The following is a 17,787-nucleotide window of genomic DNA, read 5'->3' as shown; positions in this document are numbered from 1 at the left end:
AGTATATTAGCATTTATATGGCCATGGGTCTAAATATATAACATTAAACAGACAACAGATTCAAAACAGATCATCTGCCAATAAAATCTAAATTACTGAATAGATTCACCTATAGTTTGGCAATGCCTGATGTGTATAGGTATCAAGCAAATAATGCTGCCTTTTTCAATAGGAAACAGCAGTCACTGTGCTTTGGGAAGCAGAACATTTTTCCAAGGGCAGGTGGAAAAGCACGGCACGTAAAATAAAAGATTTTTACAATACCATGACAAATGTGTGATCAATGTACTGCTGGGAAATGAATTATTGTTAAGTGTCAAATGATATGTTGTAAAATTTCTTAACACCTCATATTTTAACCATTTTCACATTGCTATGGAACAGAATAAATTCTCTGCTCTCTATTTGAGCTAAGACCCCGAAACCAATCATATCTTTCTGGTAAAATGAAACAATTACGCATGTAAGTTATTTACTCTGAAATGGAATATATCGTATAAAATGAGATTCAAAAATAAAAGGAACCATAATGTCTTTGTTCTTATTTAAGAGGAATGATGGAAACTTTGGTGATGTCATCTGCTGATGTTAATCAACACTGGTAGATGTCATATTTAGGATAAAGTTTTTTGTTTAAAACAATTAAATCTTTTATCTGATATATTAACAAAGTACAGCAAAATGTCCAAAATTACCTTTTTTTAAAAACACATTTTTTTGCCAATATTCTTTATTATCATATAGCAAACACCAATGAGAAATTTAACAGAAACTCTGAATCAAATGATTTTCTACTTGTGTATTTGGAACTGAATGAAGTTTTTTATAAATTATGCTAGTGTTTCAGAGAACAGGTGGCATTTATTTTCATCTTTATGTTTGATATAAATGAATGCCCCTATTAAAAGTGCTGATGAAGAATGCACCTCAGCTTTCCTAATGGAATACATAATATTATATCCTGATTTGACAAAAATAAGTTCTAGTGACTATTATGAAAGCCTATAGAGTATCTAAATCCTTCAGAGTCATTGATCTGATTCTTCTTTGGAAGAATTAATCAACAAGGGCTATGAAACACGATAAAACTAATTTCTTATCTGGCTATATTCCAAATGCATTCTCTCTTATGTGGGTTTATTATGTGATTTACAGAGCCTTGCTACTCAAATTATGGTCCATGGACCAGCAATGTCAGTGTCACCTGGGAGGGTGAATCTCCACCCAAGACCTACCAGGTCAGAATCTGCATTTTAACAGATTCCCGGGTGATTCCTTTGACATTAAAAGGTGACATGCATGACTTAGAGCTTCTGAATCACAGGCCTCCAGGGCCTATGCATCATCTCCCTTAACCTTCCATTACTTCTACAAAAAAGGTAGACAGAATGTAGGCTTCAGTAGTTAGGTTAAGACTACCTCTCCTCGATGACATGATTATATATTTAGAAAACCCCATCATCTCAGCCCAAAAACTCCTTAACTTGATAAGCAACTTCAGCAAAGTCTCAGGATACCAAATCGATGTGCAAAAATCACAAGCATTCCTATACACCAATAATAGACAAACGGCCAAATCATCAGCAAACTCCCATTCACAATTGCTACAAAGAGAATAAAATACCTAGGAATACAACTTACAAGGGCTGTGAAGGACCTCTTCAGGGAGAACTACAACCACTGCTCAAGGAAATAAGAGAGGACACAAACAAATGGAAAAACATTCCATGCTCATGGATAGGAAGAATCAATATCATGAAAATGGCCATACTGCCCAAAGTAATTTATAGATTCAATGCTATTCCCATCAAGTTACCACTGACTTTCTTCACAGAATTAGAAAAAAACTACTTTAAGTTTCATATGGAACCAAAAAAGAGCAGGTATAGCCAAGACAATCCTAAGCCAAAAGAACAAAGCTGGAGGCATCATGCTACCTGACTTCAAACTATATTACAAGGCTACAGTAACCAAAACAGCATAGTACTGGTACCAAAACAGATATATAGACCAATGGAACATAACAGAGGGCTCAGAAATACCACCACACATCTACAACTATCTGATCTTTGACACACCTGACAAAAACAAGAAATGGGGAAAGGATTCCCTATTTAATAAATGTTGTTGGAAAAACTGGCTAGCTATATGCGGAAAACTGAAAGTGGACCCCTTCCTTACCCCTTATACAAAAATTAACTCAAGAGGATTAAAGATTTAAACGTAAGACCTAAAACCATAAAAACCGTAGAAGAAAACCTAGGCAATACCATTCAGAACATAGGCATGGGTAAAGACTTCATGACTAAAACACCAAAAGCAATGGCAACAAAAGCCAAAATTGACAAATGCAATCTAATTAAACTAAAGAGCTTCTGCACAGCAAAAGAAACTATCATCAGAGTGAACAGGCAACCTTCAGAATGGGAGAAAAATTTTGCAATCTATCCATCTGACAAAGAGCTAATATCTAGCACCTACAAGGACCTTACACAAATTTACAAGAAAAAAACAACCCCATCAAAAAGTGGACGAAGGATATGAACAGACACTTCTCAAAAGAAGACATTTATGCGGCCCACAAACATATGAAAAAAAGCTCATCATCACTTCTCATTAGAGAAATGCAAATCAAAACCACTATGAGATATCATCTCATACCAGTTAGAATGGCAATCATTAAAAAGTCAGGAAACAACAGATGCTGGAGAGGATGTGGAGAAATAGGAACATTTTTACACTGTTGGTGGGAGTGTAAATTAGTTCAACCATTGTGGAAGACAGTGTGGCAATTCCTCAAGGATCTAAAACCAGAAACACCATTTGACCCAGCAATCCCATTACTGGGTATATACCCAAAGGATTATAAATTCTTCTACTATAAAGACACATGCACATGTATGTTTATTGCAGCACTATTCACAATAGCAAAGACTTGGAACCAACCCAAATGCCCATCAATATTAGACTGGATAAAGAAAATGTGGCACATATAGACCATGGAATACTATGCAGCCATAAAAAAGAATGAGTTCATGTCCTTTGCAGGGACATGGATGAAGCTGGAAACCATCATTCTTGGCAAACTGACACAGGAACAGAAAACCAAACACCTCATGCTCTCACTCATAAGTGGGAGTTGGACAATGAGAACATATGGGCACAGGGAGGGGAATATCACACGCTGGGGCCTGTCGGGGTGGGGGGCAAGAGGAGGGATAGCATTAGGAGAAATACCTAATGTAGATGACAGGTTGATGGGCGCAGCAAACTACCATGGCACATGTATACCTGTGTAACAAATCTGCATATTCTACACATGTATCCCAGAACTTAAAGTATAATAATAAAAAAAAAAAAGATCAATACTAACAACAATAAAAAAAGTTTTTTTTTAACTACTTCCCCTCTATAGTAAAATCACAGGCACTTTAGTTTTCAATTACATACTGACTTTGATACTTGCAAACCTCACCATCAATGTCAAATACAAATAAACAATTTACAACTCTTTAAGACAAGCATACGCTTCAGAACTGAAAACTGAAGATGAATACCACCATATATAAAATGAAATACAAACTAGGCTTCACCCACTCTGAAGAATTATGTAATAAGTACAAGTTAGGCAGTTTCTTTCACTGATTTTAAGAAAAACATAGTTCACTGAGTCATTCACAGAGGCATGGAGCCAGCCATACTCTCAGTTGCACATGTGCCATGCACACTGGTTCTTACCTGTTTGTACTCAGATTCTCTTCCAACCAATACCTGCAATATGTAGTTAACAGGGTCACCTTTCATTGATGGTACCGTCTCCCATAAAATTTCACATGAATTTCCTTCTAACTGTGTTACTCGAGGTGCTGAAATACAAATCCACACATCCAAGCTCAAAATTCAAAGTATCATGTTAATAGTCAACACTTTGGCACTATTAGTGAGAACCCAGAGACAGCAAGATTGTGCCTGTGTTTGCCCTGAGACAGGAGTTTATTTGCCCAGCCTCTCATAAAACCAGCAGGGTGCCCTTTAGGCACGGAGAAGTTACTCCATGACTAAAAAGCCATCGATGAAAAATCCTTTGCCCATTATCCCATTAATAACAGCTTGATGTGGATCACATCTTTTTTTCTCCCATGGCAATTGAGCATCCTATATGGCTTAGGCCCTGTCCTAGGTATTCTGGAAGATGCAAAAACAGGCAAGGTAAACCCTGTTTTCAAGAAACTTAAGATTTAGTTGAAGGAAGGGGAGAGCAAGGTATGAGATGCATACAAAAAGAAACATCAGAGAATAAAAATGAGAGGTACAAACAAAACGTTGGGAATTTCCAGGGGAGGAAAAGAGCATATTGGGTGAAGGTCTAAGGAAAGTTTGAGGAGCAGGTGACATGTGAGAACAATCCTGGGGAATGGGCAGCATTGAAAGCCTTTAAAAATTAAATTATATTTATATATATTTTATTGTTCACCTCCTGAACTCCTCATTCTCATTTAAAGCTAAATTATATTAGTCTGTAGTAAGGCACTTAAAATATTCTAGATTTAAAAAATATTTTCATAACTTCTATCTCTACAGCTTGATTCAATATGACACTTTCCTATTTTGTAACTAGAATGTATATCTCCTGTCTGAACCCCCTTATACTTTAATCCCTAATTACATGCAACTAATTCTTTAGAGACAGTTGTTTCTACTTGCAATTCTGTGTGATATTGTTTCAGAAAAACAATGCTTTCCTTAAAAAAAAAAAAAAAAGAAGAAGAAGAAAAGGAGCCTATGCTGGAAATACTTGGCCAAAATTCCAAGCATTTTATGAAAAAACTAAATAAGGAAGCCTATCAGATTAAACTGTCCTCCAGCTAAGACAGTAATTTCCTGAATCTAAGAGTGAGAGGAAGACAACCTGATCATGTGTCAGAGTAGGAAAACTGACCTTCTGAAGTAGAAAGGCCGGGAGATGCAAGCACTATCAATGTGCCATTGTATTTTTTGTAAAATGAATCCCCACCAAGAATCACTTTGAGAGGCAAAGATAGTACTCCTTCATACTAGAAAGACCCCTGAAGTGAGATAATTGATAAATGTGGCCACCCTTCCTTGGTACTAATAAACCAAAGCAGCCACAGTGTGCTCAGACATTTTTTGTGTTATAACTGAAAGGCAAAGCTGCACCAAAGGGCCAGGGCATTTACTGCCAAAGTGACCTGGCAAGGCTGTGCATGTGTATGCACATTCATACTCATGTCTTAGTCACATAAAGAAGGGTCTGCCAAAGAGTCTGCAGGGCAGGGAAGCAGGAGGAAGGTATTTATCCTAAACTAATCCTGAAAGGAGCTATGAGGTTCATAGAATCCAAGCCAAATCCTGACCCAGGTCCTGGAAAGTTCCTATAATTGACTTTGTGCCCTGGTTGTAGCTGACACACCTCCTTCATGTGGCAGTAGAGAGTCAAACACATATGCAAGGATCTTTTGTGCAGGTTGTACTTACCCCGCTATCTGTCAGCCTTAGGGTTATTTTGAGCAATAGCTGGATAAGCCACTTGTGCTGTTTGTCCCCTAAAAGACAAGCTGCGGGGACCTCCACAAGAACCACAGTATTTGCAGGAGATGAGGCAGGGCCTAAGGAGTCCATGAGTGGCTGGGTGGACAGGCTGAGCATGCTATGGCTCCTATTGCTATTTCCTGCCTTGCAAGTCAGCCGCAGTCAGGCATAGCTCTGTGGCTAGATAAGAGGCTGAGGGCTCAGCAGACCTGGTGGAAGGAGGGTCCAGGCAGAGTGTCTTTTCTTCACTAGCCTCGAGAGATATGGGGAAGATCTGGATACGTGGGGCTCTCACAACTTCTGCAGTACCTGATCCCATTAAGGGGCCAGAGTAGGAAAGTAGTCATCCTTGAAGAAACTTCAAGATAAGTACCCCAGGAGATTAGAGCAGATCACTGCTACAGTTTTCCAAAGGCAGCGCTCCACACCAAGAGCTGTGCGCCAAAAGAGAAAGGCTGCTGAAGTTGCCTAAGTCAGTCTCTAGGCACCAAAGTCACTGAAAGATGAATGCCAACCTCTGCTTCTCTGAACGTCTAGGAAAGGGGAGTCTGACGCCTTCCTTGGTAAACTGTCTTAAGGGCTGCAGCACCAGGAATTTAACCCTTATTTCTAACCATTATTTTTGATAAACATGCATACATACAGAGAAAAGTCATTAGTAGGCCCTTTCCTTTCAAGGTCTCTCATTTCCCCCAGACAACCCATTGCTCAATCTTCTTTAGAATGTTCTTTTGATTCTATCTTGCTGACATTATATTTAACATCAGAAAAGAGCTTCTTTCTATAAGTCCCAACAGTTCCTTACTCTCACAAGAGAGCATGAAAGAATACATAGTCTACACACCTTTGATGGTGGGGGGGACACTTTTGGTTGTGCTGAAGGTATAGGTTTCTGAGAAGGGCCCTTCTCCAGCCTCGCTTGCTGCCTGGATTCTGAAGGAGTAGCATGTGAATTCTGTCAGTCTCTGGACCTTGTAGGTGTGGCTGGGTCCTCTATAGATTGAAATAAACCTAGAAGAAGGAGCAGAATCAATTAGCCATCTGAACTTCTACTAATGATAAGAAATTAATTATGATGCAAACTAGTGGAGTAGATTAGGCCAGCTTGGTAAACGCTTTCCATACATTCTGAATTAATAATCAGCCAGTTGCTACATTAGGGTTAAGCTTAATGTCTAAATGTATGTTTTTATAAAAGAAAAACATAAACTTAAGCACATATAAAGACTGGAATGAGACTCCTTTAATTAGGATCTAGATTCTAGAAACATCAGTTGCTCATGTTTTATTTACTAATAAAAAACAGAATTTTCAAATTTTTCATAATGCTAATATCTATAGTCTGGTAGTGTAAACTAATCTTCTACTATGTACTAGGCAATGAAGTTAATGTTAACAGGACACCTGAGAAATAAGATGTCCTCTTTAGCCAAATTTTGCAAATAACTGAGGTTTGGCCAGAAATGCTTTTAATTTTAACTTTTATCGATCTTACCAAGAGCTTTCAAAGCCCCATTCCTCAACTGCTAAGGAGACATTTAGGATTATGATTCGTTGGGAAAACATGTAAAAAGAAAAAAAAAAATGCTGTGTTCAGAATCATCCATCAGGTTCATCAAAATCACAGACAAACAGCACAGGTGGGCTGGACAGTTTGGACTGGCAGCTTTTGGCTCCTTCCCCCATCAGATCCAGAACTATTTCACACTTCTCTGCTAATTAAGATTTCCATGAAACGTTAAGCGTAACAGGCACAAAGATAAGCAAACAAGGCCTTATGTTTTAGGTGTTTTCCCCCAGGGTCTTGAAAACAACGTTTTCACAGTAAAAACATATTTGAGAACTACAGTATGCTGTCATCTTTTTAAAAAATATAGTTTAACTGTAAAATTTTGGAAATAACATAACTTCCCATAAGTCATCCAGGATCTTTAGTAGATTCAGTATTTGAATCCTGCTGGTCCAGTGGACACTCTGAGAACTACTACATAAGTTAATTGAACCACAATGCCTTGTTCCTAGACAGACAGGCCAATGGATTCTACATTTCCAGGGCTTCGTCACAGCATCTGAGGACAATCCACTGTCTTCAGATACTGGAAGTCGGCCACTAACAAAATCATAATCCAAAATGTCTAACTCTTGGGCCAATTTGGCCTAGGGGTAAGCAGAATTTATGTATTCATTTAGCAAACACTTCTTGAACATCTGCTGTGTGCTAGGCTCTGTGGATTTGAAAGATGAATAAGACCTAATCCCTGTGCGTTAGCTGGTCCTGAGTGCGGGCAAGGTTTTCTGAAGCAGAGCAGCAGCTTTTCCACATGCTGGAGAACAGTCCCTCTGGATGGATGAATGGATGGAAAAATGAAGAGATACAGATCTAAAACATTTTCTTTTCTTTCTTTTTTTCTTTTTTTAACAAAGCCTGCCAGAGTTAATGCTTACTTTAAAATATCCACGTGTGTATTCATCAGCCTCTGCAATCAAGTTCCTGAGCCCTGGTCATTTCACCTATTTGTGTGCTGTCTGCTTTGCTGTGTAAGGAAGTGCCTTTTATTAAAGGCTGAACATTTTTAATTTCAGGGAAAGCCAGAGTCCAGGCTGAAACCCACAAATACCATGGCAACCTATTTAGCACTCTTGACATATTACTACCCTAATGAAGACATCCTTGCTGATGCCAGAGCCAAACAGCTATTTATTAACTCAGCCTAACCTAGTCTACAATCTCTAACAGGAGTAATTGCCCTTAATTATATCACAAATTGAAGTCATGCTTTAAGAAGTGAAAGTGTTACATCTTCATTACAAATTTGCCATAAAGCTCAGTTTTTAAAGGAGTTTGGAGAGGACTACTAGGAACAGTATGCTTTCCTGCCATGCCACACTCTAAGGAGAGTATTTCTTTTGGAAAATAAGTTCAATATATATTTGAACCCAGACCCAATTATAATGTAAGCAATAGCACTCACAGTCACAAAGAAATTTACTGAAGCAAATTCATTACTCTAAGTTTGTAATCTAAATAGAACAGATAACATACGTATCAGTTTTCAAATACATCAAAATCTTCTGTTTCTAGACTATTGTGTTCCTTTAACTTTTTGTTTTGCTCTTGTACTGGAGCATTTTATTAACTGTTTAAAATTGCATTCCAATTTATGAAAAACATAGTGGAAACAGCTGATAGTAATGAGAAATTTAAAATTTTATTTATGTCTGGAGACAGTGTTAATTAGAAATACAAAAATGACCCCATTTGTGTCTAGAAAAAAGTGGGAGTGACCTTGAAGACTCTGGAGGAGACATGACTACAGAGGATTTCAGCTTTACAGTTCAATCACCTTATTTTCAGTGAAGGCGGAGTTAGGCAGCTCCAGGAAGCCACCTTGGAGCTGCAATTCCCCGTGGAGAGGAACTTGGCAACTGGCAGCCTGGTGCTCCCAGCAGAAGGGAGCTGAGAAGAGGAGGGAAAGGGGTGGTTCTTTCTTCCTTCAGCCTTTTCTAGAATAAGCATGCGTCTAAGCAGTCCTCTAATGTAGCCCACTGTCCACTCTGGCAATAATAAATCATGATCTGCTCGTTGCTCTGATCAAAGCCATCACTGCTTTGACTGGCCTGCCTTCCCCAAAAAAGGGCATGGGAAGAAATGATGAGAGGAGCATGGAGAAGAGCTCTTTTATTTTGTTCTCGGAATGTGTATGGAAATAGCCAAAATAGATGGTAAGTAATTCCTATGTCATGTAATTAACCAGATATTGAGCCTTCAGGAGGGAAGGAGGCGATGGGCATGACAGAGGCTCTCTCCTGGGTGAAACAAGTATAAGGTGGGAAGGGGAGAGACATAAGGATTCCTAAGAGCTTTGGGTGAAACAGCCCAAGGCAGGAAAGCATCAAGTGTCAATCGGGCCATCTAGAAACACTGATGTACCCTGTCCTTTTGGGGCCTGTGCCCTAAGAGGAACACACAGGCCCAAGGTCAGAAGGGCTGAGCAATGATGCAAGATGATCATAGCTAATGCCTTCTGAAGACTTTCTCCAATCACCTCACTCTGAAGTGTGACCAAGAGCCACAGGGAGACGTTAAAGACAGAGGTAGCAAGTTGGCACATTATTAAAAAGCTGACACTTTCCTCACTTTAAAGATTTTCCCTACCCTTTCGTCTTCTTAAGGAAATAAAAGAGGTAAGAATAGAAAGAGAACTGCAAGAATGAAACCATGGCATGAAAGGGATGAGAAAGACTTGGTACCAATTTTTTATACTATGAAAATCATTTATCACAATCATTTCCAATTTCATGTCATTTTACTCTCTCTACAACAAAAAAATTCATTAAATACACAAGCAAATAGATTCTAGTTAAACTTCTTCTATACCCCCTGAAGATCTGGGTACTTGGTAGGCTCTCAGTAAATGCAATTTCTGAGACTGGAATTGGCTCTGTAGACTATGAGACACCAGCAAGTAGTTTAGCCTCTTCATGCCTCAGTTTTCTCATCTGTACAATCAGTGAAATGATGGAACCAACCTCAGAGATATTGTGAGGTTTAAATGGGTTAATAAAAGAAAAGTGCTGGCCGGGCACAGTGGCTCAGGCCTGTAATTCTAGCACTTTGGGAGGCCGAGGCGGGCAGATCACAAGGTTAGGATTTTGAGACCAGCCTGGCCAGCATGGTGAAACCCCATCTCTACTAAAAACACAAAAATTAGCCAGGCGTGGTGGTGCGTGCCTGTCGTCCCAGCTACTCAGGAGGCTGAGGCAGGAGAATCGCTTGAACCCGGTAGGCAGAGGTTGCAGTGAGCCAAGACTGCCACTGTACTCCGGCCTGGGCGACAGAGCGAGACTCTGTCTCAAAAAAATAAATAAAATAAATAAATAAATAAAATCAAAGTGCTTAGGCTAATCCTGATATATACTAACTCAATATGTGTTAGTTATAATCATCTTAATGCTGTGAAGACAGAATTTTTAGAAAGAACTCCCCGTGTGTTCTAAGAGACCACGTACATCACTGTCTGCTAACACAGAAGTTATTTTTTCTCGGTGGAAAGTCAGCCACATGGTAAGAGGCAACCCTGCAGAGCAGGCTGCCATGTTGGCCTCAGACATGAGCTGTGGGACTACATCTGTGAAGCTGTTTACTCTCCCTCAGGCGGGTCCTGCCAGTGAAGTACAGGCAGAGACGCTTCCTCGCAACACACTGGTGAGGTCTGAATTTGACGGCTCACATAAAAGCCCTAAGCTCTGACACAGCAGGCCTCAGATAATCGCTGATCCTAAATTTCTTTCTGGTAAACCCTAGCATGAAATGTACATGCTGACAGTAATGTCTGGTTCCCATTGCTCCTCCAATATCAGACAATAAAGACCTACCAAAACATAATAAAAAGCACATATGCCAACACAAGAATAATATAATTCCTCTTTCATCCCAGTTCTATAATTATTTCCCATCATTCCAGGAGGCAAAAGAAGAGAGAATCTTCCTTCTTCGGGGCCAATGATTTATGGCATTTGTATGGTGCTCTTTCTAGGAAGCTCTGTAGGTTAACACCCCTGTGGCTAGAACCACTCAGGGAGAGATTACAAATATTCATCAAATATTTGTTTTACAAAGACTAAGTTAATTTTTTTCTTGCTCCTATATCTTTTTTAAAAGACCAACTTAACTTCAAAATTCATTAATAAGTAAGCCAGAGGCCTTTTGTGATGGAACAAAATATACCAAGCATCCCAAGACACAATGATTGAAGACTACACATTTTAAATGCAGATAAGGATTCCAAAGAGCAAGGCTTTGCCGTGAAGAGGAGAATAGCATCTGTCGAGCTTTCCTAGTCCTCTTCCTCTTATATGTAGAATGACCAGGGTCAGTGCTTAGATTCCACCTGCTTATGCATCACAGGCCCTAGGACATCACACCGTGGCCAGAAGGCAACGGAAGGGTCCTGCTGTCTTGAAGGTGCTGATCACTACTATTAATACTTCAGTGTGCATTGCTTCAACCCTGGGGAAGGGAGGAGATCCCTGGAGTAGGAAGAAGTCAACTGGAAATGGGAGGACCTAAAGCAGCAGGAAATGGTGAAAAACTCTCACTAAGTCCTCAATACCTTGGTTTCTAACAGCGAGTGGGGCTCAGGAAACAGGGATGCACTCCACGAGGAGTCACACCTGCTTAACCCTGGGCTGCTCCCCTGCTCTAGGCTGCTGAGAAGGACTGGACCATCCTTCACTCCCCTCTGTAACTCCGACACTATCGGTGGAGGAGGTGGAGCACAGGGACTTGGACCCAGGAAGACCTGTGCTCTAACCAGCTCTGCGCTTTACTGCCACATCATTCACCCCTGCTAAGTGTCAGTTCCTCCCATTTGTAAAATGGGCACAGCATCTACCTCGTAGATTGTTTTAAGAGTCAATGCAATATTTATGTGGGTAAAACCTTAGCACTGAGCCCAGGACACAGTAAGAGCCTAGCATATGGCATTATCCAATGGCCCCAAACTCTGCACCAGGAAGGCCACAGGTCACCTTTTGGGGATCTGACTTGTACCCTGAGGACCTCTGGCTCCCAGTTCCTGCTATACAGGCCTCTCCCCAGGTTACTGGGGTCATTCACAGCTTTTGACCCAGCAGGAACATGTCAATCTAAATTTGTGATGTTCTGTTACAGCCTATGCCAGACATTTAGCTCCCCCAACATAAATCACTCATCTAATGTGGTGGCCAAGGAGTACAAATAAAATGCTCACTTTGTTATTTTCATGACATGAGCACTCTTGCTGACAAAAGCAACAAGGAATAATGTATATATAGCGATTCCTGGAACACACTATATGCTCAATAAAGTCACTGAGTCATTTTAGCATGAGTTCAGGCTGAGGCATATGTAGCTACAGGCAACCCTTATGGTACCACAGGAGCCCCAGCCCATGCTGGCAATATCTCTGAGGGGTCTTCTACTCTACCTCCATCCCCTGCTGCCTGTGCCCATGAAGCTTCAGAGGCATCAGCCCCATGACCCAGGCTCCAGTGACGACCAAGAAGAGGACAAGCACAGTAACACCTGTGGGGCTCCACTGTGCAGTGAGTTCGGATACAACACACTGGGTGATGATATAAGCTCTGCAGTAAGCTGGCTTGGGTCTGAGTTCAGGCTCAACAGTCTGGTAATGGTGCGTTCTACAACCAGGTAAGTTGTTTCCTCCTCTGTAAAGTGGGTACGATAAGAGTAACTACCTTGTAGCATTATTGAGAGAATTAAAAGGGATGATGAAGGAAAACCCACTAGACAATGCCTAGCACTTATTAAATGTTCCATAAATACTACTGTTTTTAATACTATGTAAATATTATTGTTTCTAACACGAGTATTATTAACAAAGCACCAATGCTCATGAGTCTGTTTTACAAGGTTGGAAAAGCTGAAGGAGTCCTCAGAATGGCATCCCTCTCACTTTCATTCCATGAGGTTTTCTTGAGTTGGAGAGAGGAGTTGGGCATATGACCAAGGTCACCCTGTCCTGGCGAGTCCAGGCTAAGAACTGTTGCTGCAAACACCAAGATGGGGCAATGCACCCAATCTAGGCACTGCCCATAGCGTTGGGCATTTTTACTTAGAGAGAAGAAAGATGGGGAGAAATGCTCTCCTACACTAAGAATATTTACTTGGAAAGGGGAAATAAACTGGTTAGAAGGTTGGGTGGGTCATTAAAAGTTTACAGTCTAAATGAATTCTTGATGGCTCTGCCCATAACTTGTTTGAGCTTTGACTGTAATATCTTCTTGAAACAAGACACTCAGATGGCAATAAGCACGCATGAGTTTTAATGTTGGTGATTTACCAATGATTAAAAAAACATTCTGCACAGTCAGCCCTCCATATCCCTAGGTTCCATATCTGTGGATCAACCAACTGCAGATAGAAAATAATGGGGGAAAAAAAGGATGCTTGCATCTATACTGAACATGTTCTGCCTTTTTTGTTCTTGTTATTCCCTAAAGTATAACAACTATTTACATAGCAATGGCAGTATATTAGGTATCATAAGTGAACTAGAGATGATTTAAAGTATACAGGAGGATGTGCATAGGTTATATGCAAATACTATGCCATTTTATATAAGGGACTGGAGCTTCCATGGATTTGTGGGGGGGCAGGGGGGGAGAGTGTTGCCCTGAAGCCAATCACCCATAGATACTGAGGAAACAACTCTGTGTGATACTATAATGGTGGAAACACGTCATCATACATTTGTCCAAATCCATACAGTGAACAACACCAAGAGTAAACCCTAATGTAAATTATGGAATTTGGGTAATAATGATGTGCCAATGTCTGTTCATCAGCTGTAACAAATGTCCCACTGTGGTGGACGATGCTGATAATAGAAAAGGCTGTGCATGTGTTGGGGTAGGTGGGATAAGGGGTATCTTTGTACCTTCAGCTTAATTTTGCTGTGAACCTAAAACTGCTCTAAAAAAATAAAGATATTTAAAAATGAAAAACAAAGTTCTACGTGTCTGTGAATACCGAATGACTTTGCTTATTTTATTCTGCTTGCCAGTCAGAGTACTCCATGGCAGGACAGAGCAAGGTTTCAAGAGCAAAAAGATATACACAGACCTTAGCCAGAATGCAGAGATTATTACCTTCACTGTAAACTTGAACAAGTCACATAACTCTCTACAGCTCAACTGCCAGACAACAGCTGTCTTGTTCACTTGGCAGGAACTTTTATGAGATCAAAGTAAATTCTATGACTCCTTATTGAATATGCACTAGAAAGGCAGACAACAGATTCTGGGCATTTTCCAGAAATTCTTGGGGAAGGCTATACTTTTAATTTCAGTATTTTAGGCTTTAACATTGTGAAAGTTGACTTTTTGCATTCAAGTGCAACTGAAGGAAGAAGTTCCATCATGTTAAATCTTTAAATGTTCCTTTATTTTAAATCACTATAGGGGGAAATGTAATACACATGAAGAATTTAGCTTTAGAATGTTTCCTTAAAACAGTTTCATTTTGAAAAAAACATCCAAGAATGCTCTAACTGGCCTACAACTTAAATTTATGATGGAAAATAAGAGATAACGCTAACGTTTCTACATTTACTACCTTGTTATCTTATAATCCCTAGGCCAACTACAGGCTCACAGCAACCCATTAATATTAACTCCTCAAAATGCTGTAACCTGCTGACCTAAAATAACCTGTAGTCTGCTAAAGGCTGCAAATGGTACCTTTCAAAACATGTTTCACAGTATCACAAATCAACAGCTCAGCAATATTCATTAAAAATGACATGTCTTTTTTTTTTTTCTTAATTTCCCTGGGCTCCACGGATTGTGTGTATGTGTATGAATGAGAGAGAGAGAGAGAAAGAGAGAGAGAATTTCGTATGTTACTCAGATGGCATTTGGGAACGAACGGTGCTCAAAATAGAAATGGATAGTATTCACCCTCACTCTGCCAAGAACACAGAGTCCGACCATGTCTATGGAGAAGCAGATGGCATCATGTGGGGACACCTGAGGCAGGGAAGGTGTAATACCTAAACTGATTTTGATGTTGGCAAGAGTCCCCGTTTACCGACTGAGCATGAACGTGCCAACAGCTATTGAGAAAAGAGGTTAATTTCCTAACCCTCTGTCCCTGGCTGTATATGGACCTTTTTTGGCTTGTGAGTGATCAGGCTGTAATACTATTTCACTAATGGGTGGAATTTTTTTATGCTCCTTTTCTAAGAGATAAAATTTCACTATACCTACTGAGGGTGGGAATTCTTTACAAAGAATAAAGGAATAAAACAAAAAACATCTTTTTTTTTGTATATTTTAGACATTAATATATTAAAATGGAGATTTATTTATATTTAAAAAAAGGATGACTAGAATTTCTAAAGACCACCTGAAAAGCTTGCAATCTCCCACTCTCCTACTTTGCTTTCAAGTATATGCAGTGAAATCTTCAAGGATACTCTTCCCAGAGTTTTCCAAATTTCTATTTGCCTACTAATGTTTCAGTGGTCTTGTCACAACCTGAAAAAAATGCTATCTAATTCCATTCTGTTACTTTTGTTTTTAGTAAATGAGAGGTAAAACTGTAATCTGACTTCTATTTCTGGTCCAATTAAGATCTCAAATAGTTCATTTGCCACCTCTCACCTCTGTCTGTGCCTGGATATTTTAGCCTAAGATTGACTAAGTTACTCTGTTTCAAAGGCTAAATTGTTACGCTCCTTTTCTAAGAAATAAAAATGTTATTTTCTTTTTTTGAGATGGAGTCTTGCTCTGTTGCCCAGGCTGGAGAACAGTGGCGCGATCTCGGCTTACTGCAACCTCTGCCTCCCAGGTTCAAGCAATTCTCCTGCCTCAGGCTCCCGAGTAGCTGGGACTATAGGCATGTACTACCATGCCCGGCTAATTTTTGTATTTTTAGTAGAGACGGGTTTTCGCCATGTTGGCCAGGCTGGTCTTGAACTCCTGACCTCAGGTAATCCATCTGCCTTAGCCTCCCAAAGTGTTGGGATTACAGGCATGAGCCACCGCATCTGGCCAAAAATGTTTCTAAAATCTTTTTTCCCCCAACAATTAAGGACTGAAGACAACTATCATTATTTGCATTTTGTAGTAGGGGAAATTAAGGCAAAAAGAAGTGAAGGGATATGCCTCTAGTCACCTAGAAACCCAGCAACAGATCTGAGATTTCAACAGAGATTTGATACCCATGTCGAGAATCATGATAGCCTGCTGGTGGATGTAATATGAAAATGTCATTTATCAAACAATGATGATTATATGGATCGGGGACTAGTCAAAGAAGCACTGGAAACAAATGCTGAGGGTTTCTTAAGGGCCTGGCCCTGAGCTGGCTGCCTCACGTCTGTTTCATTTAATTTGGCAACATGGTCTGACAAATGTAAGCAGGAGTTTGTTCTATAATAGGCATACACTGAGAAAGCTCACACCTCCTCAGTGCCCATATATTCCAGACTATTTTTTTTTTTTTTTTTAGAGTCTGGGTCTCACTCTGTTGCCCAAGCTGGAGTGTAGTGGTGCAATCACAGCTCACTGCAACCTCAAACTCCTAGGTTCAAGGGATCCTCCCACTTCAGCCTCCGGTGTAGCTGGGACCTAGTGTGTGCCTCCATGCCTGGCTAAGTTTTTAAAAATTGTTTTAGAGAAAGGGTCTCACTATGCTGCTCAGGTTCCCGACCTAGCACTAGTTGCCTAGTGTGTATTCTTTCAGGGTTTCTATATGCAGATTCTTTCTGTCCCTCTCTAATAGCCAACAGGCAGGCTCCCTGTAAACATGACAAAGCCACTCCAATTTTGCTGGCCAAAAGGAAAAGCATCCTGGGCACAAGGGCTGAGTTAATGGAGAGCAAGTGGTAATTATCTGCTCTATTAGATCCCTCTTCCTCCAGCCCAATTTCATGGGAGCCTTGGTTTAAAAAACACTGGCTCTCTGACTAAACCTCAATAACAGATTAACCATAAATGCATTCCTGGAATTTACGTTCTTCCCGCCTCAGTGCTGTGTAAAATTATCAGGGAACATAGACCCACAAGGGTCAGGACAGGGAGCAGCATCAACTCCGATTCTGTTAGGGCAGCATAACATTTCATTTAACACAGATAAACGCATCTTCAAAGTCATCAGCACAGTGCTACAATCTTAAAATGCACAAGCTGATCCTGTTATTCTAGCGCCTGTATGAGGTTAATGTAGCTTTATGGAAATGTCGACTTTGGAGATATATTTTTCTTGTATAACATGGGAACCAAAGACATTCATATCTTCTGTGCTGGATCTGTTAAGAATAATAGACTTAATCACTCTAAGGCCAAACTAATTTAATTTTTGTTTTGCTGTCTGCTGTCTGTTTTACTGTCTGCTTATTGTTTAATGTTAATTTATCTCCCTCAGCAAGATAAGCTCTCATAGATAGTCCACATACCTCATAAGGCCCAGCACATAGTAGTAATTCAAGAAAAAAAAATCGATGATTGAATGATCATAATCTTATCATTGAAATGAACTTAGTTCTATAAATATGAAGCACTGCTTTAAGGCTTGCTTCCTGCATAAATATGGACGCAGAATCTTCAGTATCATAAGCCAGAATAAATGGGAAACAAACGTCCTATCCCAGGGGGTAGAATCCTTTCAACATAGCAAGTCCAGGTGATCTAGATGAATTCTAGGTTGATTTGCCTTGAGCCAAGGGTTTG

The 17,787-nt window shown here is 40.0% G+C and overlaps 1 protein-coding gene across 7 annotated transcripts in view; it reads right to left on the bottom strand.

The window, feature by feature from the left end:
- FNDC3B (fibronectin type III domain containing 3B) overlaps nt 1–17,787 on the bottom strand; it is a 361,400-nt gene that overhangs the window by 15,814 nt on the left and 327,799 nt on the right. For all 7 annotated transcript variants that reach the window (NM_001132462.2, XM_054550321.2, XM_009239511.4 and 4 more), the window contains 2 exon segments: nt 3,739–3,866; nt 6,395–6,561. In NM_001132462.2, coding sequence (NP_001125934.2) covers nt 3,739–3,866; nt 6,395–6,561 — 295 coding nt within the window.

The sequence above is a fragment of the Pongo abelii genome, chromosome 2, assembly GCF_028885655.2.
Source record: "Pongo abelii isolate AG06213 chromosome 2, NHGRI_mPonAbe1-v2.0_pri, whole genome shotgun sequence".
Taxonomy (NCBI): Eukaryota; Metazoa; Chordata; class Mammalia; order Primates; family Hominidae; genus Pongo; species Pongo abelii.
Note: the sequence above shows the minus strand (reverse complement) of the source record. Positions and strands in the feature narration are given on the sequence as shown.